Source organism: Rhinolophus sinicus, chromosome 3, assembly GCF_057876585.1.
Source record: "Rhinolophus sinicus isolate RSI-liver-muscle chromosome 3, RSI-T2T, whole genome shotgun sequence".
In the NCBI taxonomy this organism is placed as follows: domain Eukaryota; kingdom Metazoa; phylum Chordata; class Mammalia; order Chiroptera; family Rhinolophidae; genus Rhinolophus; species Rhinolophus sinicus.
This window is the reverse complement of record NC_142503.1, coordinates 59,497,821-59,522,218: the sequence shown is the minus strand read 5'-3', so window position 1 is coordinate 59,522,218 and position 24,398 is coordinate 59,497,821. Positions and strand designations below refer to the sequence as shown.

Below are 24,398 nucleotides of genomic sequence, written 5' to 3'. Positions count from 1 at the left end.
AAACATAATTTTAAACATATCTGATCAAAACCTATACCATTAAAATAAATAATACAAAGTGAAGCCTATGACAGATATAATGTACAAGAGAAATCAGTATGATAGCTTTTTAAGTGTCAGGCTTCAAAGGACTGAAGTCTTTAATTTACTTAAATATAAAAAGCCATCATTGCTTATTTTCTTTGTTTAGTGTGTCCCAGGTACCATGTCAAGTCCCTTCCAATTCTCCAAGAGACTTGTATCCATTTTACAAGGACAAATACCATTTCAGAAGTATTAAGTGATTTACCTGGTAGTCCTCAGGACTGAATGCCGTCAATGACACTGTTCTAAATTCCACCATCACCCTCCCCAGGAGTCCTTGTGCACGGACGACCAATAACTTAACTTCTCCATCTTCCTCCTGCACAGTGACGTGTGGAACAGTGCTAGCAGGCAGGGTCATTGTATCCTCTGGCTGAGGAGGCAGCCCTACGGAGAACTGCAGCAAGCCTGGTAGATACAAAGAGAGGCAGGGCATTCTTGCACCAATTATCTGTGGAAGAATGTCTTATTCATTTGAAACAGCCTTGTGTAATTATTTTGATCACCAGGATACAATTCTGGGGACACAGAATATGTTTAGATTTTAGAATGTTAAAAATTAAAATGATAATTTTCCTTGTCTCTATTAAAAATGCTTTCTTTAGCTTTTTTAACAGAAGCATCAATAAAAAGAACAGTGATTAGGTTTTAAAGTACATATTATCAAATGTTTACTTATATATGACTCTCTAGAATTCATTCTTGAATTTAAGATTTGCGATACATTTTTTTAAAAATTTAACTATGAAAATCAGAGCTGAAGAGTCTCCCAGGTTTCTTACACAGAACTTTTAATAGATGTTGTGGCTTTATTCCTACAAAAGAGCTATTACTTTTCACTGCAGAAAACAGTCTCAGTTTATTAGGACAAACGTCTATAACAGTTCCCCAATTAAGAAAATTATCATTTTTCAGCATAAGACAAAAAGAAATTAATATAAACATACAGTAACAACTCCTTGAAGCTTAATTAAATATAAATTACAAAGTATTTAAATTAACAGATATTAACGTATGACACAGGGATACATTTTAAAATTAAAAAAAAAAATTTTGATAGCCATGAACAGAAAGTTTTACTCAAATAATCCTACATATACTTCAAAATATATTACTAAACTTCAGAAATTGATCTTTACATTTACCTTCATAAACAAAGTACCTCAAAATGGCAGCTCAGAAGTTCAACAGCTTAGAAATGAGAGGGTCTAAAGGAGTTCCACTTCAACCATGTACCAGAAGTCCGTTAAGAATTTCTTAACAAGACTAAGTACACCCACAGAAGAGAGGATATACTTGTAAAAGGGCTTGGTTACCATATGGATGATCACTAGCTTTGATGGTGATATCCGTTGTTTCCTTTTCAGGATCTATGCTTGCACCACTGATGGGAGTTGAACCTAATTTCCCATCTCCAGGAATTGCAGAAACCAATGTCACACGGAAATACTCATTAAGCTCAGGAATACCATCATCAAGAACATATATATTCAGGACCTATAAGTATGAAAATCCAGAGGAATTAAGCAACGAGGCATGTATAAGTTATTTACCACTTACTAGAGGAAAATAAAAGAGCAATTAAATTATATTTAATTGAAGTTAATATTTAACATGACTGGTTTCTATACAAACTTAAACCTTAAAACGCAGAAAAGAGTGTGTGGTAGAGGGAGAGAAAGAGAGGTTTGTGAAATTAATTCTTTAAACAATAATGGGTGCTAAGCAATAACATTTTTTGTCGAAACTATCCTATTTGTATATTAACATCATACCACATATGATATTATATTGATATATCATGTATTCTTTGTATGAAACACAGCGGTGTTAGCAACCTCAGGGTATAGTGTTCCTAACTGAGGCACTGCACGTTATCTGATAGGATATGGTAGGGTTGTAAGAAAGGGCAACACACACCTCTAGTTCCTGCTTAAGGAAAGCCTGAAGTATGTACTCATAGCATTTTAGAAAACAGATTCACAATGGGCCTTTGAAGTCTGGCATAAGCAATTATGTCCAAAAATGTTATGAGAGAAAGTAGTTGTAACTCAGCCATGCTCTACAAAATTTAAGTCAAAATTTAAAGTGAAAAAATAATTTTTTCTTCCTTTATTAATTGAACAAGTATGCTTTGACATCTACAGGGTTAGAAATGGCCCCAGTCCCTAAGAGGCTCACAATCTATTGTAGGAGAAAGATCTACAGAAAAATATTTAAAGTGCAATGTAAACATGTCATAATAGAGTTATGTACAATGTAAACAACCAATTCTACTTGGTGAACGTTTTACAACAGACATGTTTGAAGCAAGTCTTAAGAATCAGTTGCAGTTGTAAATAATGAAAAAAGATATTCCAAGTAAAAGAAACAACACTAGCAAAGGTACAGGGGCATGAGAGAATATGTCATACAGGCAACTGCAATTATACTACTAAGTTTGGATGGATAATCAAGAGTTGGAGAATAAGGACCTTTTACGCTATGAGTGAAAAAAAAGAGGGGGGGGGCTTCATTCCACAGGTAATTTTTTAAAGTGTTGAAGCATACCAAAGTAAGCGTTCCTTTCAGTGGAAAAAAGAGTTTGAAACTAAAGACTCTATCAAGGTATAAATAAATGCATTTCATATGGTGAGTCAGTACACAAAACAATATTTGCCTTCTTTATGTTATAAACTCTGCTATTTTCTACTCGTATTCTATTTTAAAAATCTTGGTCATGAGTCACTAAATTGATTTCACAACCAATATGCCATTTAAAAAAACTTGAAAAACACCTTTCTAATACACTTTCCTGTACTGCCGAAATAAACACACACATACACACACACACACACACACACCACACTTTCCAGACTCCCTTAAAGCTAAGTTTCTAGACATGACTTAAGTATATTCAATAAGATAGATTCTCCAGATATCTGGAAGGCAGTAGCAAAGTGGAGGCCACATTACTGCTGTTTGTGCTAGAAATCAGTCATGGAGCATGAACAGACATCTCATATTCAGCCACATGCTTTGTAAGATACAGGCTAATGTGGATTTAGCAGGCATAGTGCTATAAACCGACACCACTCTTCAATCTTTTTACTGTAGCTTTAAATACTTTTTAATTAAAAAAATTATAGAAGGAAATATTTTAAATAAATCTTCACAGGAGCATATACAACTATTGTCCTGACCATAATTTTATTAACTCTCATCTTTTCCAAAATATATATGAATCTACTTTATAAAATAATGATTTCCAATTATATCTTTATTCCACAGTTGGTAAATTTTCAAAATTTGGTGGATCAACTCTGTTTTCCAAATAGTAACATTAAAATATTTCCACATACTATCAGTATTGCATGATAAAAGAAAGATAACTTTAAATCCAAAAAAGTAGTAAGAAAGACAACATCAGAATATAATCCTTTAAATTGAATAATGTTAGCCTTATGAAAACTTACTCATTGTCCTAATTTTCCTTATTTTACTAAAGACCAGTGAAATAGTTATCATGGATCTACTACAGACTGTTATTGGGGAACTTTTGTTATAAACTATTTAATTTGTTCCCTTCTTCCCCCAAATTATGGAGATTTGATCACTCTTCTTTAGCTTTAACTTTTTAAATGTTAAGAACATTTAAAAATCTTCCCTCAATTTTATCTTTTTCACCCAATTAATTAACTCCTAAATCCCTGAGAAATTTCCTTAAAGATTATATTGGCAAGTCTGAAGTTATTTTACTATTTATCCCTGATGACCTATTAGCTATTTCCTTTTTTAATGAAAAATTATACTGAGATGAATAGTCCAACATGATAGACTGAAATAATGCAAAAAACATTCTGATGTAGGAACAGTTCTCATCCCAACTTCACTTACAAAGAGTCATTTATTTCTGTAGTATCTATACAGAAATGAGATCATGGTTCATGGAAAGTTTTTGATAAAATGGGAGATCACTTATACTTTCAAAACAAAGAAAAATTACCCCATTTTTCAAATTTAAAAATAGAATGAGATTGTAGTTATAAGAATTTCTCATTGGCTGACTGAAAGAGTACCATTAAGAATTCTGCAGTTTCCCATTCCATAAATAATAACCAAATAAACCACAATAATAAACCTCCAATATATACCATTTTTATTATATTGGGATTAAAGAACAGTTAAAACTGTAACACACATGATTCAAAATCCTTAGTTTTTCTTTTGCAAAATAAATGCAAAAATATTTTATACTATGATATATACCTAATTGTCTAAATATTTAAAATTGCTTAAACAGCAAGAAGCTGCAAATAAATTACAGAACAAACAGATCAGAAAAAGCTTTCTAGGAGGTTTTCAAAGAAACAAAGAAGGTAGGGTTCACCTCTGATCTCTGCCAAGGAAGGAATGTGATAGATCCACTGGAATTAGCAAAATCATCAACATGGTAATTAATGCCATCAGATTCGATCTGTGAGATGGTGTAAAAAACATGCACAAAATCCAGAGCTCCTCTGCTTCGCTCCACCACACATGAAATGGTAGATCCCTCCTCTGCAATCTAAAATTGAATAGAAATTATTTATAGTTACATACCAATTCAAATCAGTGATAAAATTACAAGCTTTCATGAAATCCTTTTATCATAACCTTAATTCTACAACTTTCTACCACTCTTAGAAGGCCTCAATATCCCTCCAGATATATTTTGACTGCTAAAAAATATTTACAACTATTTATTTTTCTCTCATTCTTTTATAGAGGAAAAAAAGCAATAAGAATGATAATCAGTTAACTGTACATGTAGTTCATTCACCGATACCTCCCGTGTGCCCAACACTGTACTAGACGCTATGGTTACAAAAGATTGAAAAAAAAAAAGAGTTCTTTCTCTAGATAAGTCTAAAAAGGAAGACACGCTCAAATTTTTTAATGAGTTCAGCACAAACAAGACAATTGGGGTCAGAAACTGGAACATGACATCAGGGAGAACATTCTAGGCATAAACATACGATGTAATCGAGTGGACCTGGTGAAATCATTTTGAGGGTGGTATTAAGTGCCAAGTGGGGAGAGCCTTGAGAAATGCCTGGTGGGGAGCCAACAGTCAGGTCAAAGAGGACATTTATGCCATGCTTAATATATTTTTGATATTTTTGTCATATATAAGTACAGTCATCCCTCGGTATCTTCAACATACTGGTTCCCTTCATGGATACCAAAATCTACAGATGCTCAAATCACATCTTAAATGATATAAATGTCTAACCATAATGCTGTACACTTAAATACAACATTGAATGTCAACTAAAATTGAAAAAAAAAAAAAAAAGATGTGTGTGTGGGGGGTAAAGTGAAGGGGAATAAGAGGTTCAAATTTCCAGGTATAAAACAAGTCGTTGGGATGTAATGTACAGCATGGGGAATATAGTCAATAATATTGTAATAGCATGGTATGGTGTCAGAAGGTTGATGGACTTAACATGGTGATCACTTCTTTAGGTATATAAATGTTGAATAACTATTATATACACCTGAAACTAATATGTTAGCTATATTGGAATAAAAATCTTTAAATAAATAAATAAACAAAATAGTGGAGCACATATTCTCCTGCATACTTTAAATCATCTGTAGATTATTTATGACATCTAACACAATGTAAATGCTACTGTATTGCTTAGGGAATAATAATAAGATAACAAAGTCTGTACGTGTTCAGTACAGACACAACCATTATAGGCCTACTACGACTTTGGGCTACGACACAGTACTTGTCAGCAACAACATAACTTTTTTTTCAAACATTTTCAATTCACAGTTGGTTGAATCCATGGATACAAAATCCACAGAGATGCAGGGCCAACTGTATACGTATGTATATACACATGTGTGTGCTTGCTATGTGGAAAACATTTTTATCTAAACAATTATATGGAGAAAGAAGTTGTAATACCTTTTAGAATAACGTCTTCACACTCTTAAATTCTCAGTCTCTCGATTTAATTTTATTTTTATGTTAGCAAACAATTTATAGAAAAAAACTAAAACTGAATAGATCTCAAAATACAAATCTTAATATGTTTTTCATGTCAATCATAAGCACCATTCATCAGAATTTAATAAAGCCATTTCAATGCCAAGATTAGGGTTAGAGAGATCAGGTTTGAAATTTGTCTACAAACAGACAAGAGTTAAAACAGTTATCAATGAGCATGGAAACACCAGACGTACCAGTAAGTCCCCCAAGTTTCACTGAGCACAGCGCTCCTACTCCCAAGTGTAGCAGCCCTAGAGCCTCATAAAAAACACGATCAAGCACCCCTGGGGCAATACTGTAACTCCCTTATTTACCTGCCAGTCCACTGGCATGTGAAGCCCCAAATGACCAAGTGACTGTTCAGTGAAGCCCTCAGTGTGTCTCCTGTTGGACATCCTCAGACCCAGCCAGAACCAGAACTTCTAATCCAGTGGAGCCTAGAGCATGGGAGCAGGAAACACAAATTCTGGCAGAGGGCCACTGGGAGTGAGGGAAAAGGGCTAGTTTTACTTTCATCCCTTACTTCCTGAGCCCATATGGTCTAATTATTGGGGACACAGGACCAGATATCAGTCACTGGATACACATATGGAGGACAACATCCCAAACCTACAAGATGTCCCTGAGCTGGCACCATGGCTGAGTCTTTATCCGGCAATCCCATTGTTACACTAGGCCAGCTGCTACAGGTTATGTGATATATGGTAAAGTCAGGGAATCCTATGACTGTGCGCATTGTTACACCTCCTTCACAAATTACAAGTCCCTTTCAGGTAATATGATGCGGGTCCCCCGTGGATACAATGGGAATTCATTCAGATGGTATGGCAGAGGTACTAGGAAGATAAACTCATTAGCTAAAGGATTAATTCCAATAATAATGAGTTGCTGCCCCCCTCCCCCGTCCCCCCCAGCCGCCCTGGAGTAAAAGGGACTGATTGGGATCAACCTGCCACTTAACAGCACATTGAAAAGTACTTAGCTTTGCTCTTTGCTACTTGCTGTTTGGACATACAGGAGCAACAGTTGCTAGATCAGTCTTGGTAAGAGGCAGCCACGTGATATCACAGGCCAAAACCTAGTCTCGATTACTAGCATCACTCATTTGATGGTTTTGTGGTGGTGGAGGAATCCGCTAACAGCTAGTCAATGCCTCATCCTAACTTCCTGGTTGTTGAGAGACTTTCGGGAAATGCCCCCTCATAGTTAGTTTACACTCCCAGTGGTCTATTCACATGACTCTTCCCCAAACTTCCTCGTCTCTAGATTTGATTCTCCCAGACTGATCCACTACATCATTAGCTCTGTTCAGAGATAAACTATCTTCATACTTCAAATCATTTCTCCCTCCACATAAGATGAATGGCTAAGTGGTCTGTTCATAGCTCTGCCCTTGTCCTTCAGAGCCACTCCTGAATGGAGCAGTAGAGTGGTAGCAGCCCACATTCAGCAAGAACCAACACGTAAGCCGGGTCAGGTTTGATAGACAATAGGCTTTGAGGCAGGCTTGATTTTTCCTCCCCCATCAGTTAGTAACAGGTTTAAGGGTAAAGGTAAAAGAGTTTAGTTTTAAATATGTCCAGTTTGAAATATCTATTAAATATCCAAGAGATGTGTCAAGTAGGCAGCTGGAGAAATGAGTCTGGAATTTTGTAGAAGCCAAGATTAACATTGCAAATTTTGGAGGCATCAATATATAAATGGTACGTAAGCCCATGACAAATGGTATATAAATACAGAATTATAAAAATGGTATTTAAAGACTAGATAAAACAACAGAGAAGTAAGCATAGATGGACAGAAGAGGACCAAATACAAGTCAGTTCTGCTCTAACACTGGTTTTGAAATCATGAACTTGTTCCAACGCAACTGATCTATCAGAGAGGACTTTTAACACAACATGGATTTCACATTTACTTATTTGTGATTTTATCACTAGAAACATGGTGAACACAGAAAACTGTAACCACTTGAAACAAGCTATGTAGGAATACACAAACACACACACACCCCTTAAACATCTACCAATTACCTCAGTTTAGCACGTGTGTTACCATCCACTCTTATCTGCATCTAATGTGACAATTTTCCCTCTGATTTCAGACAATGCTCCTTCCATCACTTCACAATAACATACAAGCCACAATTCCTCTGATACGCCCTTCCACAAGCAAACTTAAGGATTTTTTTCAAGGTATATACCATATTTATTGTAGTATTTAAGTGTTGAACATTTATTGTATAAAACTGACTTTCAATACGTCCTTATCTTCCTTTTCACATGTCATTGACCAAGTTTTTGAGTAGCATTTTCCTAATGCACCTTCCCCATAAGTTCTGTGTTTTTCAGTAATTTGGCATATGCAGGTGACTTTTAGGAACCCATCTATCGCATAATGGAACCCATTTATCACATTATGGCAGAACTGACTGTTCTAAAGGTGGGGCCCTCCAACCCTAAGAGGCCAAAGAGGAGAAGAAGCAGCAAAGAGACCCAGGTGCTCAATACAGCATCTAATTTAATTTCCACTTAGGCATTCACAGCATCATTTTCATCATAGCAGACTGGTACACAAACAAATGTGTGGGGAAAAGATTACGGCTTTAAGGTCAAACAGTCCTAAGCTTCTTTACCACTTATTAAACATTCTCAGTCTCAGCAATCTCTTCTTAAAATGAAGATCATAATGTCTCATAGATTTTGGTAGAGATTAAACAAGTGCCTCACATGGTGCTTAGTAATATATAATTTGTAAAAAAAATAAAAAATTGTATTTATTCCTCTGAAAATACAGACACATATACACAATAACAAAAAAAAAATGCTACATGAAAAACATCCCCTCATTTTTTCAAAAAATGTATATGCTTACATGTTGAAAAAGCAAACTAATTCCCATGTATTTCGATTCCTATCACAATTGGAACAGATTTGCTCCATTTTCCCACCCCAAATTTTAATCAGAGTAAACAGTTTAAATGAGTTAATAAATAAATCATTAATATGAATATCTTAATATTCAGCATTTCTCTTTTAAGAGGCAGACATTAAGTAGATCCAAAGATACACTCAGGAATCTGTGATGTTTCCTTACAACTTTCTACCAAGTCAAGAAGCATTACCATGCCGAATTAAGAAAGAAGCTTTTTGCTTAAAGCAATCATGGTGAAAAGTTATCAAACCTGATTTTTTAGAAAAGCCTTCATCAAAATCTATCATCTACTAACTGTTTTCAGTTTTAAAAATAAGAAGAAGAAAAAAGACTATACAAATCCAATATAACTGTGTCGGTACGTGCTACACATCAAAAGTTCAAAGAAAATTTAATGAATAATTAATACAGTAAAGTAAACTCTGTGAAATTTCAATTAGGGAAGAAGTTTCAAATGTAAAGGGTCCATAAAATAGTCAGGTAGGACGCTTGGTAAAAATCCACCTTTCGTACTTATGAATTTACAGAAAAATGACATACAAGCCTGAGATTTGCTTTAAAAATTACTTCAGCCAAAAAAAGATGAAATAAGATTGGCAAAGGCTGATAAATGTTGAAGTCAGGTGATGGGTCACTGAGGTTCACTACTTTATTTTCTCTATTTTTATGCATGTATGAAATTGTCTATTTTACAAGACTTTTAAAATTCAGCTTTTTGCTTGCCATCCCATCCCCCTGCCTGAGATTCTGTTTCTGGAATGGGATCTCGAATCAGGAATAGTGTCCAGGAATATGAATTTGATATTTCTGACCAAGGTTGTCCAATATGGAAAATACCAGAGTAGAGGATGAAATTATTAATACCAGAAGATGATTAAAACATAGAGAATAAATCAAATTGTTTAAAAAAAAAATTTTCTACTATTAAGATATTCATTTAACTGACTTTAGAATCATGATACAAGAAAATGTTTAGTCCAGTACATGAAGGGGCATAACATCAAGTAATATCAGAACGTATTTCACAAGAAACAATAGTAGCCACTACTGTTTTCTCTTTTGAGTCAGGAATTTACTAAATCTTCAGATCAGCAAAAGAGTAATTATAATGGTTAACAATGAGAAGAGTTCTTGAAATATATTTTCCTAAAAAAAAGGAATGTACTGTTCTGAGCCATGAATTGGCTTTCTCTATTGAAATAGAAGATTAAAGCTGAACAAATTACACATTCAATTAATTTTTTATTTTGTTTCATGCTTGGGTGATGATCTATGATATCAGATTATATCACTATCACTCATATCTAAAGTAATCTATTCACATAACATATGGCAGGCACTTAAAACCAAACAGAGTCCAAGTTAAATAATATTCTCATTTTTATAAAGATCCTCTCAAAATGTCTCTCAATTTATTTTTAAGTTGGGAGTTTATAAATATAAAACATATTGCAAGTATTAGTTATGCAAGTAAAATAATGAAGACTAGCAAGTTATATGAATCAGTATGAAAATCAATGTCATTACTTATAATTATCTGGTATAGAAGATCATAGAACATACAAACACAGAGCTAAAATAAGATGGACAGAAAATAACACATAAAGTTCACAGAATAACCAAATACAGGAAGGCAATGTGGTTATTAGGCTACAGATCCAACAAAAATGAGTCATCTGTTCAATACAGATTCCACTTGGAAGCCAAAAAACTACTTGGAGTACCCCATCAGGGCTCTCAACTGCATACAGGTGTATTTATTCTTTCAATTGTAATTTATTAAGCACATGCTACCGTGTTTCCCCAAAAATAAGACCTAGCTGGACCATCAGCTCTAATGTGTCTTTTGGAGCAAAAATTAATATAAGACTCGGTATTATATTATATTATTAATTTTTGCTTCAAAATACACATTAGAGCTGATGATCCGGCTATGTCTTATTTTTGGGCAAACACAGTATTTGTCAGGACATGGTGTTAGGAGGGAACAACTCAACAAAGTAATTACCACTTTCAATATGTCAAGCAGTAGACTATGTCATAGTCTATATATTTTCATTATTTATTTAACATGTGATTATGCTTCCATTTTAACTTTAATATTTGTGTCATATAAATCTATAAAAAATGTAAAATAACATAACTCAGAAGTCTTTAAAGGATCTCTATTGCCATCAGCATTTTTGAAGGGATAAGAAAAAAAGTTAACTTTTCAATGTCACTGCAACAACACAATGCAGAAGAATCTACGGAAGTGACTGATTTTTATTTCTGTAAATGAAGCAAATAACCATAACATTTAAACTCTGAAGACAATTCCAGGCATAGATTAAACTGGCAGTTCTCAAACACTTTCATTTCAGGACACCTGAACACTCACAAAAATTATTGAGAATCTCAAGGAGATTTTTGCTTATGTTAGAAAAATCTGTTGATATTTACCATTATACAAATAAAAATTGAAACAAAATTACATATTGATTTATTAACCCATTCTAAAACAGCAATAATAAACTCATTACATGCTAACATAAGCAACATATTTTATGAGAAATAACTATGTTTTCTAAAACAAAAAAATGCAAAGCATAACTAAAACACTTCTGCTGCATTAACAAAATATGATAGTTACCTTAAAGAATAGTGCTTCTGCAGATAATGAGTTGTGAGCTGAATTAACTGCTTTTTTCATGGAACACCATTTTCATTTGAAAGACTGAATGACAAATTTTGGTCATTTGGACTTTGGACTTAGTAATAAGGGGGCATTGCTTTACATTTTTACAAATCTCCATGTCTAGCTTAATAAAAGACAGCTAGATTTTCATATTGCCTTTTGCAATCAATTTGTCTGTTGCTATTGTTCTTTTGGTTGAAGTATATAAAGAGATGCAGCCTCATGTAAACATATAAGTGGAAAAGGAGGAGGATTTTAATAGTCTTCACAGATAGTTGTGAGTATTCTTCCTCAATATTATAACCAATATTTGACAAGTGGTAGTTTCTTAGAGTTTAGTAGCAGTGTAGCATCATACTGTAATACCTTAATATCCATTGGTCTATCTTGCATTTCAAATCAATCTTTTACCTATGCATGATTTTGTAACAATATAATTTATTTGGAAAAATTGGTTCAGTGAGTTATAGAGATCTTCCAAACATGGACACATTTTATTATACGAAATGAATAAATCACACTTGCTAATGTCATTATCAATCTTATCTGAGAAGTCTTGAAGTACTGGGAAACAGTCAAGCTCACTTTGGCAGACAAAAGTGTTCCAAAATTCGAATTTCTGTTTGAAAGTTCAAATTTTTACCACCAGCAACAAGTACCATCAGTTGTTTTCCTCCTACCGGTAGTCACTGGCTCACTTTCTTCATTTCCAGGAAAATGACTGTCAGATACCTAATTCCAAATAAGCAAAATGTGCCCTTTAGTCCTTCAAGTAAAAATGGTGTCCATGAGAAAAGCAGCTAATTCAGCTCACAACTCAATACATGCACAAGTACTTTTCTTTCAGGCAACTATCATGTTTTGTTAATGTAGTAGAAGTGTTCATTTATGCTTCTCATTTTATGACATGGAACATTAAAAAGGCAGGAATTCAAGGGTCGAGATTTTACCAAATTAATATTTTGTACTCCGTCATCAAAAATATTCTTAAATGAAAGTTGCAACTTTTAAACTATGGGCATTTGGGGACGAATAAAACAATGACAGCTGGGACAGTTTGGTGCCACTGCCTTTATACCTATGAAGGCACTAGCAGCCATAAAAATATCTTAAAATGTGAAGTTCTTTGAGGTCTGAAGATTTAAAGGTACTATCATTATAAATAAACGTATTTCTTTCTTAAATTATAGATTTGTATGATATTTGTCCTCCCTACTCTAGGATATTCTATTTCCAGTATAGAAAAAGACCACTATTTAAAAAACACTTATGATTGTGCCCAAACCAAAGAGCTAAGAGAGGCAATAAGTCACTACAGAGAGTCAGGCATCCCAATGTGAGCTACAAGGAGGCCTATGACCCAGATGTTTTTTCCAAGCTCTAATCATTGGTGGTTTTCTTAATCACTTCAATTTACATATACACCTTTCTAAACCTATGAGAATCAACTTGCAAAGAGAAAAATTCTCTTATTCCTTGGCATCCTTTCACGGGCACTGAGCTGTTGCTGTCACACAAGACACCTGTGAAGTTGTTCCATGAGATCTCCTATTACTGAACAGGAAACCAAGATGATTACGAATCTGTGAAAACTTAGAAAGAACTGATAACAACAGTAAAACAGCCTAATGAATTAAACTGGCCAAGAAAGTTGATCAAAAAGGCATTTACACCCAACAGGGAAAAATGTTGTAACTAACCAGTTAAGTACATTTCATATGTGGGGAAAAAAATTCAAAAAATCATATTTTAATAGTTTCAATTACAATTATTCACAGACACTTTCAATATATATTATTTCATTTATTAATGTGGTATCAAAATAGTAGCTAAAAAATAAATTAATTACATGTGGGGTATAATTATACATTCTGTGAAATGCATTAACTTTAAAGAGAACGGCTATAGTTTCATTTGCTAACTTGTTATTACTTCTATCAGCTCACTAAGCTTCCGATTCAAACTGTGAACTTCTAAGAGCAAAGAACTTATAATTTACATTAGCAACCACTGGCTCTAGCATACTTCTGGGCTTAGACTAGATACTCAAGCAATCTAACCTAATATAAGCCCACTCCCAAACCAACCCATCTATACTGAATTTTTTAATCCCCAAATTCTCCAAGCTCATTACTTACCTCTGGTATACAAGCTCCTGTGAAACCAAACAAGCCATTGGCGTTGTCACTTTTTTGTATTATTAATCTTGCTGTGGTATTCTCTTCAGAAATACGAGCTCCTCCATATACAGAAACTAGTTTAAGGATGAATAACTCTTCTCCTTCCTCTTCATGGTCATCTCTTGCAGAAATAATGAATGATTTGTTAGTTTCTCCCTGTCTAAACTCCAGATACCCAGAAATAGGGTGTAAATCACTTTTTGCTGGCATGGCATGAAGTTCATAAATTTCTTCAAGGGTCAGTTTCCTCTCATAGAACCTCACATCCTGCATCAGTCCTGTAAATCTGTCACTGCCATTCATTCCTGCCCCAATTCTCAGTGTTCCAGGACCTGAAATTAGAGATGGGTTTAAATGCTACAATATCCACAACTATCCTATCCTAAATTATCAGTGTGATTCAGAAAGTAAAGCAATTTTATTGAAAGATTTTATTAGACAAGTAAAGCTTTTTCATAACTGGAATATAATCAAATAAAGGCTCTTTCTGTTATGATGAGAAATGAATCAGTAATCACTGAGACTTAAGATGTTTTGTACTAAAGTATATTATGTAAATGTGTATGCATGCGTATATATAAATATATGTATGCACGTGTGTATATTTGGATAGAAGTTTATTCCAGAGAATTTTAAAATTTCAGTGCACATCCAAGAATGGAATGATTCAATGCAGTCACAATTTTGAAACTTCAAATTTTGAAAATTTCTTTAAAAATTTCAAGGCTTGATCGGTTAAAAATTTGTCTTGAGTTAAAGTTGTGACAATTCAGGAAAAGAAGTTTTGTGGACCAAATATAACTCTTTATCCAAAAAACTAATGCAATGGAGTCTAATGAAGTATTCTTTTTCTTCCCAGGAACATTATATGCAAAATCTTAGGGATGTTTTCATGGTAATAATAACATGCAGCCCAACTGCATTACTATACATTAGTAATCCCTTTTCAGGAATTCACCAATTCTTATTCATTATTCCCCCTCTGATAACTCAACTAAAATACTTTTGTAAGATGAGAGCTTGGCAGTGGTTTGGGGAAAATGTACAAGTAATATTTCTTATCAATATCATCAATCAAGGCAGTTTTACAAGTCACTACCCAGATAGCTCTTTTAGAGTAGTCACAAGTGTCCTGCACATTATTATCACAGTTGTCCAATGCCTTCTCCAGTGGTTCTGGGCTGACTATATGGTAATGAGAGTAAAATATCTACAACAGGCAAAAATGTAAATGAACCTCATAAACAATAGTGAGCAAAAGAAGCCAGACACTTAAGTGTACACACTGCTCAATTTTATTTACATAAATTAAAAAAACAGGAAAAGCTACTCTTGTGCTCTTAGAAATGGCAATAGTAGGTGGGCAAGACAGTGAATTAGTGGCTGGAAAATAGCCAAAAAGGGCTTCTGGAATGCGTTTCTTGATCTGGGGACTAACTACATGGGTGCAAAAACTGATGAATTTAAAGTATTTAAAAATTCATCTATTACCTGTACCCTTATGATATGTACATTTTTACATGTTTTATAATATGTAACATACACTGTATTTCATTAATAACTTTAAAATATATATATATACTTTTTCAATTTTCTTTCCAAGTTATGAATTAAAAAAACAATATAAGTTAGTTGCAGTAAGCTAAACAGAGAAAAGAAACCCCAGCTCTTACTTCCCCCAATTTTTCCCATTCTCAATTCTACCACCATGCTATCGCCAGAGGAATCAATGTTAACAGATATACGTATATATTCACACAATTAAAAGGTGAATAATTTATGCCATAGAGGTCTGTACACCCAAGCATTGGGGTTGAAATCTCTAGTGTGTGCATGTTTTTTCTTTTGTCTATCTTTATGCCCAGTAGGAAAAAAAATATATAACCAGATATCTAATGCAGGAGGTTCAGAAGGAAAATATTCTGTTAAGCTATAACCAGATAAGCTCTGCTCTACTTTCTTACTCAATAAAAAACAGAATCAAATCACAGGAGGGAAGGGCTGGAAGGGTATTGGTGATTATAATGGCAATAACCAGTATTTGTGTGTAAACATGCAAATGTGTTTCTCAGAGTATCCATCTCAAAGATGACAAAAATGATCTCTTCAAAGTAGTCCATGGATTTCACCAACTTACCTCCTGATACTTTAACCCTTGTAATTGCTGCTTTTTTTAAATGTAATATTTCTCTTCTGATTCCTCTTTAACCTTATCCCCACCACCCTTCACCTCCAGCAATACTGAGCCAGTAGCAGTTCTCCGAACACAATACCCTGTTTCACAGTTCTACACCTTTGCTCTTTTCTCTATCTGAAATAACACGCCCCAACCCTCCTACTACATCACGAGGAATAAATGTTGCTCCTTCATAAATATTTTATTTCTTACTGAAATGTATTGAAGTAATTTGTTTGCATATCTTTCTCTCAGAGCCTATGTCAGGTACCTCAAGGGCTAAGATTTTACCTGATTCACTTCTGTAACACTCATAACAGAACTTATGGTCTTGGTGGGCACATAGTTTTAATTTAAAAAATTAAACCAATACACAGCAGATTTGTTAATGCTTGTTAGCCTTTTAAGAAGTCAATTTTTTTTTAATTCTAAATTCAGTGTCTCAGGTATAAAGATAACACTCACCATCAGTAATGGCTTCTCCTTTCAGACTCCTGATTCCTCTGGGCATCGCATACCCATCAAGGTAGAATTCAATTATACCATCATCCAGGATAATTAGAAGATGAAGCCAAACGTTTTCTTCTAAATATTTTGTGATTGTTGTCTTGGCAATATACGTAGCATTGGAACTCAAAGTTTTGTAATGAAGGGAAAGTGTCACATGGGATTCATTTGTTTGAATTTGTACCCCATAGTAGATGCTTCCATTACCATCATCTTTTGCTATAACAAATCCATTTGTATTGGCATTGGGTATTACCCAAGCTGAAAATGTAAAGTTGGCAATTGAGTTGTTCTTGGAGGGATGGTATTTTGGATTAACAGTTCCAAATGCACCCTCTAGTCCACTGAAGTACAGAGCATCTGTTCCACTATGGTGACGCCGCATGTGCGGTTGTAAACGCACAGTGCTAGGGAAAACCCCAACCAATAAAAAATCTATCATTGGAGGCAAACCAGCAGTGAAGTCACTGGACAGTATTTCCCAGCCTACACGTACATCGCCAAAGACACCCTGCTGCCTCACAATGGTGAAGTTGGTGATGTAAGACATATCATCTTCTGAGAGAACATCTTCTGCCACTTCTCTCTCTAAGCACTCTGGATGCAAGACGAAAACTCCAAAGGGATCATCATTGAATGGAATCATTACTGTCACCTGGAGGTTGGTTCCTGCTAGCTGGCCCCCAGGACCTGGAGACCCACCTATAAGAAAACTTACAATGAATAAGAAACCACAATTTGAAAGACTTTCCAGTTTAAAGTGAAGACAAAAGGAATGTGTTTAGCAAACTTCTGCTTAAATAATTTACTCCTTAATCAATGAACAACAGGGTCACCATATAGTTTTTACCACATTTTCAAGGGTATTCTGGTTCAGCATAATTTCATTAATAACCAGTCAAGCCTGAAAAGAGGATATTAACTGGAGAGGTTTAATTGTTGTGCTTAAAACTAAAAGTGATGGGAAACTTGATTGTTTAAATTATGGCACAAAGACCAAGCCTTAAGCTACCATGAATCCTTACTTCCTAACTTCCATTTATGTTTTGTTGGAGATACTGTGTTTCCCCAAAAATAAGACCTAGCCATACAATCAGCTCTAATGTGTCTTTTGGAGCAAAACTATTATGACCAGGTATGATATGATATGATATGAGATCTGGTCTTATAGTAAAATAAGACCGGGTCTTATATTAATTTTGCTCCAAAAGACTCATTAGAGCTGACTGTCCGGCTAGGTCTTATTTTCAGGGAAACACGGTATATTTGGATGGGGGGAAAAAATTATTTATGAGTTTGAGGATGGATATGTCTCCATCCATAAAATTTAACCAAGCTAAGACCACAAAATGAACGTTAAAAATAACACTTCTATTAAAAAGGGTATTTTGACATTTAAAGCCAGACAATCAAGATACACTTACTTCTTCATCAATTGTATTATCTTTAAGGTTCTAATTATTTAAATATAAAATATTAAATTCTAGTGGTAAGATAAAATAGATGGGAAAACACAGCACCTGAAATATTTACAAGCCTTAAAATATAAAACTCATTGAATTCAGGAATTTTATCTGGAAAAGCATGGAGAATTATTGGTTTGGCTCCTTCTCCATCCACAAAGTTTACAGTCCCTGAAGTGCCATAGAACTCTTGTCCACGTTGCAAAGCAGAATCATTCTGAAACAGCTGCCAAGCCACAGAAACATTGCCAAAGTGTCCTCGGTGCCTCAAAATCCTACACAACAAATTAAAGGAAATTAATTTTTATGAAAAATTTATATGCAGTGAATCTAAATCTAATAAGAGCTTTCTGTCGTATCTCAGAAACATACTTTTACTATTTTTCATCTTTAATATAAACCAGCCAGCCAGTCCCTACTGAAAAACCATAAAGAATCTCTTGGAAAGGGAAAAAGGAAGTAAAACTGTAAATAATAGAGAAGTGGCATTAAAAGTCAGTCTTCAAAGTCCCAACTGAAAGATATAGTCTAAGGCCAATCAAAAAACATTTAGATGAGAACTGGCCAATGTTCTTCAAAAGCAAAGTACAGGGTAAGGATAATCACATATCATTTGAGAGAAGAGTTCCAGAAGACCTTGGATAGTCAAGACTCTCAGTCCTGACAAAGGATGGAAGTTGGGGTGAGGAGGGTGAGGAGAATAATTTCTGCTTACCAGCTAAAATGTCATTTTTTATTTTAGTTTTTAGTAAGTGGTAATCATATTTAAAAAAGGTTACAATTCATTCAGACTGCCAACATGGAAATTATTCAATTCTTAACCAATTTTTTTCATTTTGAAAGATCACTATGTCCAATTTTTACATTAAGATTTTATTTTATTTTATGCAATTTGGATTTGCCTTATCCAAATATGCTTACCAAAATGCATTAGTCTTTCCTTCTTCTACAGCTTTGTCTATGGGCTCCAAAGTAAAAATACCATTTGGGTCATCATTGGCTTCAATGATCACTGTAGCTATTCCATGCTGATACACTACTGTATCACCTAAATTAAAAATGGAAAAGTCAAAGTAACAAAAAGTTGTTAACCTCCTGTTACATTTGTATTTTTAATTAAGAAATCATTTATGATAAAGTGCAAAGTTCACCAAGAATTGCCTCAGTGAAGGTCACAAATATGAGAGAGAGAGAGAGAGAGAGAGAGAGACCTAAATAAGATTAATGTGACTTGTCTTTGAGGAAATGTTTAACTACAGAACTATTTTACTGAAAAACATACAAGATACATTTCTTCACAACAGGAATAATCGCTTCAATAGTTACAGATAACACAGCTTTATGTAATTTCAACTTTTTGAAGTAGATTCTTTTATTTCATAAAAAATAAGGAAAAGATTATCCCCATGACAATACTCCTGTCCATGTTTATTGGAATCACAGGCTTGAACATTTCCCTGTATAGCTCTTCCTCCAGGCAACAGAGTTTAATCTGGTCATACCTAGAACAAAGTAATCTTTATGGTGTTGAACTTGACTGACCTCTACTCCAATTCTTTCCACAGCATGTTTGCACCATTACAGCAAATACATTAGGTCTGTTCTCATCACTTCCCTGAGGTTCACAGCTCTTCCTCGTTGCTCCAGCTGTTCCCTATGTGAGCAAAAGTCCTCCCCATCTATATTCACCTAACTCTTATCAAGTATACGGACCCAGCTCAAGCAACAAGTCTTTCAGGAATTTTTCCTTGAATTCTCAAGTTAAGCTAAGTGTGTCTCCACTGCGTTGCTACAGCACTTCACACGATGTCAATATATCATAACAATTATTGCATCATATTAGCATACACACATATGTGTGCAGACACACACACACACGCACACACACAGAGTTTCACTATAAGTTCGCTGGACAAATGCTTTTCAATCAATTCCATGCCCTAGCAGAGTAGATGATCAATAATTGGTACACAGAAGTCATTTATGAATGTTAGCTGAACTGATACAAATAAAATTTTCAAAATTAGATGAGGACAACACCTAAAACTAAAATGTAGAAACTATATGTAGAGCAAAGCAGCACATTCAAAATAATTTATATAAACATACAATTGTACTCCACTTCGTTATGCAACACGGCACGGGCTGTGCTAAAAAGTCATTCTGTTTCTCCACAGGAAGAACTGAAAATATTTAACAAGGGCTATAAGGATGGCCAAATCCTTTGGTCCAACAATTCAATCTCAGGGCATATACTGTGAACAATAACTATCAGACAAAAACACCCACTGCCAGCACTTAGGTCACATTAGAGATGCTGCCGCTCCAGCTCTCCCATCATCAATCCTCTCAGAGTCTCAATGTTTTCACATTATAGAAGAGACAAAAGAACAAGAGAAAGAACTAAGAAAGGATGTAAAAACCACAAATTCTAGAGCTTTTTGTCATCCAAGTCTTCAGAGCTCAAGTCATTAGATCCTCAGATGTCTCCATTTCTGGAAAAATATTGAAGACAAATGCAATGCCAGTATATATGCACCCATACCTCAGGCCAGGTGTCCACTCACAGCTGGCACATGCTCACTCACTCACTCGCTCTCTCATTCTCTCTTAAAATAAAAAATATATTTCCCCAATGATACCTCTTACAAAATAAACTCACCCTCTCCTTGCAGAGTTATTTTCCATTCTCTTTACAAGTGTTTCAGCAGGTTTTGATCCACTGTTTTAATCACAGTGACATTTTGTTCCTGACAACAGTTTAACCCCACTGACATTTTGACCTCAGATGTCTTAGACATAATGATTTTCACCAGAATTACACCAAATTAATAAATGACATCAAGAACTTTTTCCTAGAGTCAACTCTATTAAAATGTCATTTCTTCATCAACTTGCCTCACAGCAAAACTTTGTTTTCCACTTTTACTTCACCCAAATTACTTTTTATCGGTAGCAATTTCTTTCATTTAAATTTTAGATAATGATTGGAATCACCAAAATGTTTTTGGCTATAAAAGATCTGACTAATTACGTATTTTGCAACTGTGAAATTTCTTTTCTGGCCATTATTCTATAAACTCAAAATTTTTCTCACCAGATAATAGTTTCTACTTTTACTTTTTCTGATTTTCTTTAGTAAGTAATGTGAAAAATGAGACAGAGAGGAAGAAGACTAGGAGGAGAGACACAAATGGAGAGAAAGACAAAGAGATAGGGAGAAAGATAGAGAAACACAGCACAAACAAAAAATAAGTGATCTCTTTGTTTTCCTCTTCCTCTCTGAATATTTCAGTCCAAAAGACACAGGTAGAATACAAGGTAGTCATTCACACTGGGGTGGGCTGGGGGCAGGGCTCCACAGTGACCAGCACAAGGTGTAAGAGCTCATGCAGTGTTAGCCGGGCATCTCCACAGGAGAAAAGCTTGCTGTTGGATGGTGGGGTTTGAGTGGAGTGGGAGGGCATCTGTATGGGGGCAGGGGGTTGGCTTACAGCAGGAAGCTAGAACCCTAGTGGCATAAGAAAGGTAATGTCATCGAGGGAAGAGGGTTTAAAGAAGCAAAGGGAAAGCGGTTATATACAGGGAGAATTGATCAAATACTAAATATAAATAAAGATAACGGAAGCTGTATTTCTTACTGTCAGAGAAGGGACAAATACAGAAAGGAAAAAAAAATACAATGAACCTTGTGATATTGGACAGAAATGGAGCTAATGGCATGAACAAATGGTTTTCAATATAAATAGCTGAATATAGAACTAGAGATGTAGAAGTGTGTGTGTGTGTACACAAAAATGTAATACACACCATGTTTCCCCAAAAATAAGACCTAACCGGAAAATGAGCCCTACCATGATTTTTCAGGATGACAGTTCCTGAACATAAGCCCTAATGCATCTTTTGGAGCAAACCTTAATATAAGAACCGGTCTTATTTTCAGGGAAACACGGCACATACATATATTCCCTGTCTCTGTGCACTAAGAGAACATAGGAGGGGAATAACTACAGTAATAAGCATGCTAATACCCAGATCCTAGTTTCTAAATAACCTAAAAGAAACCAGGGCCCCTTTGGAGAACTGGTTGATTTCAGGGTAATGACAGGAAAAGTATAAGATGAGTTTGAAACAGTTTGCTTTGCCAGAAATAGGAAGACATGTCAAAAAGACAAAGAAGTCATCTCAAACAGGCTACTACTGGCCAAATCTGGGATAATTTTACAGTCAAAACAAATAAGGATAGCAAAATAAAACCCACTGCATTAAACAGAAATTGGGAGTCCATAGTGATACATATATCAATGAAAAAATTGAAAGTTTGATGAATAACAGGATATTTACATAGTTTTAAAGTATCTTCCCCATAAAATATTTACAAATTACAAAGAAAAAAAGTATAGTTAGTATAGAAGGCTGGTCATCACCACCTAAATTGTGGTCAAAGTGAACATCAGAGTAAAGGGATAAAACAAAATCATGTTGACAACTGAAGGGCTATAAGAGCACAGAATCACCTTTTACGAAATTCCTCCCAAGGATGAAAATCCTGAATTTAATAATGAGGAAACATTAAACAAACCCAAAATGAGGGACATTTCTACAAGATAACTAATCTATAATCTTCTACATTATAAAGATCATGAAAAATCAAGGAAAAAACAAGGAAACAGTCCATGTTGAAGAGATTAAAGAGACATGACAATTAAATGCAATGCATCATTTGAGAAAGGATCATTTTGTTAGAATGGACATAATTAAAACAACTGGAGAAATGTGAATAGGGTCTGAGGCAATCACTGTATTAATGTTAACTTCTTGCTTTTAGTGGTAATACTGTGGTTATGTAGGAGAAAGTCCTTATTTGTAGGAAAAACACCCTAATGTCATCAAGGTGAAGGAGAATCATGTCTTCAACTTACTCTCAAAGGTTCAGGAAAAGACATAGCTTTCTGTATGTTTAAAATAAAATAAATATCAAAAGAAGTTATAGCCCCTCCAATTTACTAAAGGCAGGGTCAAATATTGGGGTCAAAACATCCCTGTTTTATAGTAAGGAGAAGAAGGAAGAGCCTATCTTTTCCCCTTTGCAAATTGTCATTCATTGTGGCTAATGGCTGTAGAGAATTATCAAACAGTTGCCATCTACAGAATGCAACTTCCCAACCAGTATGCCCAGCACTCTGTTAGGAGGGCAATGAGTTACAGAATTCTTGATGCCCTAAGCCCTTGGGTGACTAGACAAGGCTTAGCATAGCTTTAGCTAGAAGATTTTTATTCCTTATATAGAGGTCCATTCCCTCTATTACTGAGCTCTTCCTCTTCCTTATATAGTATCATAATTTTTCTATGTATGCTATATTGTGAAAAAGATTAAAAACAATGTCATAGAGTACACCAGGTTCATGAAGCTTCAACAAATATATTCTTTACCCCATTCCTTAAGAAAGCAAAGAAACAATTTTGCAATTGAACAGTCACAGATGATGGTTAAGTATTACTTGGCACCTCTACTAGAGAGTAGCATTTTATGTCACCTTAATAAAAGCACTGAAACAACAGCTATGCCATAAAAATAGAAGTGATTTACCTGTTGAATTAAAGAGGATTATATAAAAGTGTTCATCTGTTTCTGGGATATCATCTTCATAAATGAATACAGATATTCTCTGTTCTCTACTTCCGACCGCAAAACCAAGTGTTTCTCCTTTTCCAACAGGAAGGAAGTCTCCCTCTCTTGCGGCAGCCTTCCCATCCATGGTGGCATATTGCACAGTGCAGGCAACATCAACAGATCCATTTCTGAGAACTGTAAAGTCAGCAGTCTCACCTTCCTGAACCCTCACTACATGAGGCTCTGAAATATTCATAAAGGAGGAACATCTAAGTTTTTCTGATTCAAATTACATATTTTCAGATCACGTTATGCTTCTCCCTGCCCCCAGAAGAAATGCCCTCTGCTGTGTCTTTGCTTAAAGATTCAGTTCTGGTCCCAACTCCTACATTAGGCCTCCTCTGATTACTTCTAGTCAATGGCCTTCCTCTTGTCCTAATTTCTACAGAATCCATTGTCTTCAGCACCCAATTTGTCAGTAAATAACATACATGGAAAAATGTTTTTTTACACAAAGGAAAGAAAATACCTTGGGATTTGAAGGTGGGGGAAGAACAAAACTAATAAAACATACTTTGTTTTTTCCTTCAGATCTTTAAAAATATTTGCTAAAAACGTCAAAAAGATCAAATAATGGTCATCCAAACAAATCATGAAATCCTATATAAACAAGCATCAATTGTGCTTTCTCAAAAGTGATTAGTAGAACAAATGCATATATTCTGTTTAAGAAAGATG

General features: G+C 34.8%; 1 protein-coding gene across 1 annotated transcript in view; it reads right to left on the bottom strand.

Moving 5' to 3' along the window:
* ADGRV1 (adhesion G protein-coupled receptor V1) overlaps positions 1-24,398 on the bottom strand; it is a 503,930-nt gene that overhangs the window by 412,793 nt on the left and 66,739 nt on the right. Inside the window, exons 17-24 of the mRNA XM_019734240.3 lie at positions 23,637-23,903; positions 18,968-19,094; positions 18,104-18,321; positions 16,542-17,285; positions 13,859-14,232; positions 4,454-4,630; positions 1,401-1,581; positions 290-492 (exon numbers count right to left, since the gene is read on the bottom strand). Of these exons, the coding sequence (XP_019589799.3) occupies positions 290-492; positions 1,401-1,581; positions 4,454-4,630; positions 13,859-14,232; positions 16,542-17,285; positions 18,104-18,321; positions 18,968-19,094; positions 23,637-23,903 (2,291 nt within the window). The remainder of the gene's footprint in view (positions 1-289; positions 493-1,400; positions 1,582-4,453; positions 4,631-13,858; positions 14,233-16,541; positions 17,286-18,103; positions 18,322-18,967; positions 19,095-23,636; positions 23,904-24,398) is intronic.